General features: G+C 46.0%; 1 protein-coding gene across 1 annotated transcript in view; it reads left to right on the top strand.

The window, feature by feature from the left end:
• The window catches only part of tmem71 (transmembrane protein 71), a 12,204-nt gene extending 7,269 nt beyond the window's left edge, over positions 1–4,935 (top strand). The window contains exons 6-11 of the mRNA XM_035634160.2: positions 1–293; positions 918–1,112; positions 1,193–1,259; positions 1,398–1,459; positions 1,610–1,659; positions 1,770–4,935. The exon at positions 1–293 is cut by the window's left edge and continues 9 nt beyond it. Coding sequence (XP_035490053.2) covers positions 1–293; positions 918–1,112; positions 1,193–1,259; positions 1,398–1,459; positions 1,610–1,659; positions 1,770–1,793 — 691 coding nt within the window. The 3' untranslated portion in view covers positions 1,794–4,935. The remainder of the gene's footprint in view (positions 294–917; positions 1,113–1,192; positions 1,260–1,397; positions 1,460–1,609; positions 1,660–1,769) is intronic.
• The last annotated feature ends 311 nt before the right edge of the window (positions 4,936–5,246 follow it).

Raw genomic sequence — 5,246 nt, 5'->3', positions numbered from 1 at the left:
CCGCAGACGGAGGCCTCGCAGTTCGCTGGCTCGCCTCCTGAGCAACGTCACCGAGAGCTGCCAGTCGTGGCTGGACGAGAACGTGTTCAGAGGCGTGTTCGGGACGGGACAGAACCTGGACCTGGACCGGGACCGGGACCTGGACCGGGACCTGGACCGGGACCTGGACCTGGACCTGGACAGAGAGTACGAGCGAGGTCTCGGCCAGCAGGGCCCGGCGCCGCCGCTGGACGAGTCCTGGTCCGGATTGTGCAGCAGCACCGAGCTGGACGACGTCCGCAGCTTCACATACGGTGAAGTTCTGCCTGTTTTGGGGGGAAAGGAAATTTTCCGTGTGATGAAATAACACCAACGATTCAAGACACGAATGTTGTTTCATTAACATCGTGGGGACGTGAATCATGCAACGCGAATTTCGCATCTTCTAGTTATTCGTGTTGCTTCACTCGCCCGAGTTCCAGTCACCTGTTAAAGTTACTACAAATAATCTGCTATGTGTAATAATTTGTTTAACATGGTTTACCTCTGAAATGGGGCTGAAACCATCAACTCTCTCTCCCTCACTGAGGAATTCTGAAACTATGAATATTCATCGTATGCAAAATAACACACTTGGTTGACCGGTGGAAGAACTGTTAATGCTAACGCTAACCGTCTGCTGACACACCTGCCGTCCTCTCTTGAAATGCTAACAGCTAATGCTAAGGCTAACCGTCTGCCGACACACCTGCCGTCCTCTCTTGAAATGCTAACAGCTAATGCTAACGCTAAACGTCTGCAGACACACCTGCCGTCCTCTCATGAATGCTAACTGGTAATGCTAACTGTCTGCTAGAACACCTTATTTAATGTAACAGGTGTGGACAAATGAGGACGAAGAATCACTCCGTTTCTTTCCCCCCCTCTCCTGTCCTCAGACCCGACGGAGGCCCCGCCCCCTCCCGACAAAGTGTCTCCGCCCCCGACGCTGCTCGTCCAGGAGGAGATTTGCTCTGAGATCTGTCAGTCAAAGGAGCGGTTCGCCCAGTCGGTGGGCGGTCTCTCTGAAGTCCCGCCTCCGTCTGCCTTCTACGCCAACGCCTGCTGCTGTCAGGCCTCACCTGAGCCCACGGGTCAGCTGCATCTTCATCTTCGTCATCTTCGTCATCATCGTGTTGTTGTGTCTCTGATGCGTTTGTTTTTGTTGTGTCAGGGTTGACGATGAAGGCCTTCCTCCTCCTCATCCTCACCGTCTTCATCGCCACGGCTCTTTACTCCGGGTAAAACTCTGATTTCATTTCTGAGCATTTCTCTTTCACACCTGAGCGACTGTGAGAGAGAGTGTGTGTGAGGGAGTGTGTGTGTGTGCGTCTGTAGACTTTGATGTTTTCTGAGAGTGTGTGTGTCCTCGGCTGCAGGTGTGTGTGGTGGAGCTCGACCGTCGCGTCCAGCGTGTTCCTGACGATCACCACGTTTATGTGTAAGTATCACAAACTGTTACGTCGCACGTCGTCATTTTGACTAGTTGAAATTCTGATGAACGATTAATTCGCAAATCGATTCTCGTGAGTCGTGACGTTATTGTGATGTTTGAAGGGAAACATCTGACCGGCGGTTTTGTGTCTTTCAGTCCTGACGAAGTCGGGGCCGATGGGCGAGTGGAGGCGGGCGAAGACGGAGGTGAGAGTCGGAAAAAAACAACCTGAAACAGATTTGACTGGACTCGTGTCGGCGGCCAGCGAAGAGACGATGTTAACGTTTTTTCTTCTGATTCTGTTTTTTTTCTCCAGGACATCACGTCAAGAAACGAGTAAAAGGGACGAGACGAGACGAGAAGATGAATATTCAACGTTTCACTTAATGTTTGCATGTACGTTTGCACTTAAAGGACCAAGAGTCGCCGAGCTCCGGAAAACATTTCACAGCAACAACGACCGTTCGACTGCGAAAAACCCCCAAATGATCCGTTTCTGAACGTGGATCTGAGTTTTCTGCTCCGAGGCGTCGACCAGAAAAGCTGCGTCGCTTCTGATTCGGAGAGAATTTAAATTAAACGAGGCTGGAAACATTGGAACCGTAGACTGTAAATAAAGATACAGCAAAGCTAAAATATCTCGGATAAGGTCACCGCCATCTCGTGCTGGTGACGCCATGTGGCGACCTGGAGCCCAATTCAGGCTCCGCCTCCTCCAGAGGCAACATGTGAAGTCGGATTGCGTCGCAGCGGCGCGACTCGGCCGTCCACATCTCGTCGGCTCCTTCAAATGCGTCTTTCCAGTCCCGGGCGACGAAGATCCAACGGCCAATCGGTGGATCGGTAGGTGACTGCTGCTCTGTTGCTTGGCGACAGCCACCAGGGGGCGATCATGACGATCTGGCTCGTCCGTCTTTATTCACAGTCTGCGGCTGGAAACACGGTTGTTTTCTGGTAAAATGCCGAAGGAACTCGAGTCGCCGTAGTTTAGATAAAAATCCTATCAAACACAAAGACATGACAAATGTAGCAGATGTGTTTCTAAGAGACTGTTACCGTTTCTTCTGTTGCTCGTAGTTGAACTTGGCTGGTTTGGGTCGTTCCAACGTGAGCAAACGTTCAGCGACCGGAAGAAACAATTCAGGTCAAAAGAAAAGACAGAACCAGCAACAAGAGGCAGTGAAGCTTCACGTCAGTTGAAACAGGAGCTGTGAGTTCTTCTGACAGAAAAGAAAAGAACTCCAAACGTTGTAGTCGATCGACCTCGAATCACTTTTAACTGCAGGAGTTAGATTCAGGGAGTTTTGTTCTCCTGACGAAACTGAATTAAGAGTTTTATTCCAAGACGACGCGTAGAAATCACAAGTGTGGTTGAAGAGTGTCGATACATTGAAGCTGCAAACTCCGGGTTGACTCGTGAAAAGAAAGATTTCTGTAGTTTGACTGGTTCGACTCGAAGCGTAAAGATCCAGTTCCGTCCACTCGACCTCACTGACGACGTCACACTGACGACGTCACACTGACGACGTCCCACTGATCAGGGGGTTTTAATCTCAAATATAACAATGTTCTCCAGTCTGAACTTTTTTTCGATGAAGTCGTTTTGTGGTAAAACTCTTCAGTGGTTAAAGTGCCTTTAGTGCTGAGACACAGAATAAAACAGGGAAGAGTTTAACAAGTGTCTGATGGTGTTTGATTTGACCTGCGTGCTGCAGCAGGCGGGTGGAGTTAGTGAGGTTACAGATCACTTGATAAGAACTACCTCACATGACAGAAACCGTCTGTGGAAACATTTATTTAATGTCTGCTTACATGGAGGGGGGCGGGGCTTATGACCTGTACTGCAGCCAGTCACCAGGGGGCGATCAGGATGATTTGGCCTCATTTTTCAGGGCTTTCATGTCGGCCATCTTTATGGCTGAACACAGTTAAAGTCTCGTCAGGACAAACTCCACCCAGCTGGCGTCACAGGCAGCACGAATCAAACACACCATTTAGGTCTGCGTTTGTGTGAAGGTGAACTCTTGTTCACACTCTGAGGCAGCTGGATTTCTGAGGGAGCAATAATTACAGAAAACATAAAGATGAAACACGAGGTGAGTTGACCTCATCCCTCGAGCTCTTTTAACGAAACCATGTTGATGTTTTCATCAGGAAAAGTGTTGAAGTGAAGCTGGAACCAAACCAATGTAAAGAAACACAAGTACTGTACCTCACGACTTTATAAGGTCTTTTAAAACTTTATAGAGTTTTTAAAAATTCAATCACGTTTGGGCCTCGAACTTCGCCAAGACCTTTAGTGAACCAGGAAGACGAGATGAGTCGTGGTCAACTCTTCTGTGTGGACTGTCGATGTTTAATGTGATTTTGTGGAACAAAATTTTTGACCAGTTGAGTTTCAGATTGTTTTTCTGTTATTTCATGTATAATCACGCTGCGTTCAAGTCAAATGGGAATTATCGCAACTCCCATTTTCTGATTTATAAATTACGGTTCACGCGAAGAAAGCTTTTTAATTCACACAGATAATTTTTGGGGGAAAGTGGAACACGGCCGACCAAAGTCTGTCGTTTAATCTGATTAAACCGAAGTTTCATTCCATTTCATTAAAACCGTGGATTCTCTGTGAATGTGAATCATCTTGTGAATCATGTCATGTGACCTGAACGCAGCATAAGGTCTGGAACATTAAGGGTTAAGGTCCGGTCCCGCCAGAACCAAGCTAACCGCTAGCTACGTTCTGAAATTAGTCAGTAAATAAGTTCCGTCGTATTAAACATCGTCGGCGCGACCGGACCTTTAGAACTCGTTTCTGAACCGTCCGATGTGTGTTCGAGTATCTGTTCACTCAAAGTGCCAAAAATGTTACGTCACCAATATGTTATTATCAATGATTTATAAAAATCAATCTATTTAACCAATATTTCCTAACACTTGCTGCTCTGCATGACTTTTTTTATGACTTTGCATTTAAAGCTGCAAATATGACACATAATATTTTTATATTCACGATGAATCAAATTGAGCCTCTTCGTTGTTTTGGGGGTTTCGGACAAAAACTACGAGGGAGATATTTTTCTCCGGAGGAGGCGGAGACTAAAAACTTCGCATCAGTGTAAGAGAGAGTTTTTGTTCATCTTGTTCTGCTGCCCCCTGGTGGCCATAAATCAACCAGTGCAGCTTTAAATGCTCAAAGTTATTAACTTACTACTACTTACTAAAAAGAAAAGTAAAATAGTGAATTTACTGCACAAGACGACGGGAATTTCCCGAGACGAAGACATTTAATATGAATTTAGATTTGTCTCTTGTTACTGTACATGATGCTGTTTATGATGTTGTACTGAGTTTTATTGTTTGAAATGTGATTCTCTGCTCGTTGCAGCGCTTGTCACTCATGTTGTCATTTCTCTGAACTGTATCATGTTATTAAAGTCTCTGCTCGGAAAACTGTCAAATTAAAACTTAAACTGACACGTAAATGAGACTGATGGCGCAAAGTTATTAATTATGTCGTCAGACCTGTGGATGGCGCTGTTTAAAGATTTAACACTTACAGTATTGGGCATATTGTTTGATTTAAATTAAAGTTGGTGTTTTATCATCCAGTAAAAACCCTGTGAAAGAGACAAACTGTATATTTATGTGACGTGTTTTAGTCTTTCTCAGTTTTCCAGATGCAGCCGACTGAAGAAGAGACGGAACAGTTTCCCTCAGCTGACGTCAGAAAGATAAACGACCAACGGTACACGAGGTACCAGATAATAATGAGGAGGGAATATTTTTTATTTTA

This window comes from Scophthalmus maximus, chromosome 5 (assembly GCF_022379125.1).
Source record: "Scophthalmus maximus strain ysfricsl-2021 chromosome 5, ASM2237912v1, whole genome shotgun sequence".
NCBI classification, from domain to species: Eukaryota; Metazoa; Chordata; class Actinopteri; order Pleuronectiformes; family Scophthalmidae; genus Scophthalmus; species Scophthalmus maximus.
Note: the sequence above shows the minus strand (reverse complement) of the source record. Positions and strands in the feature narration are given on the sequence as shown.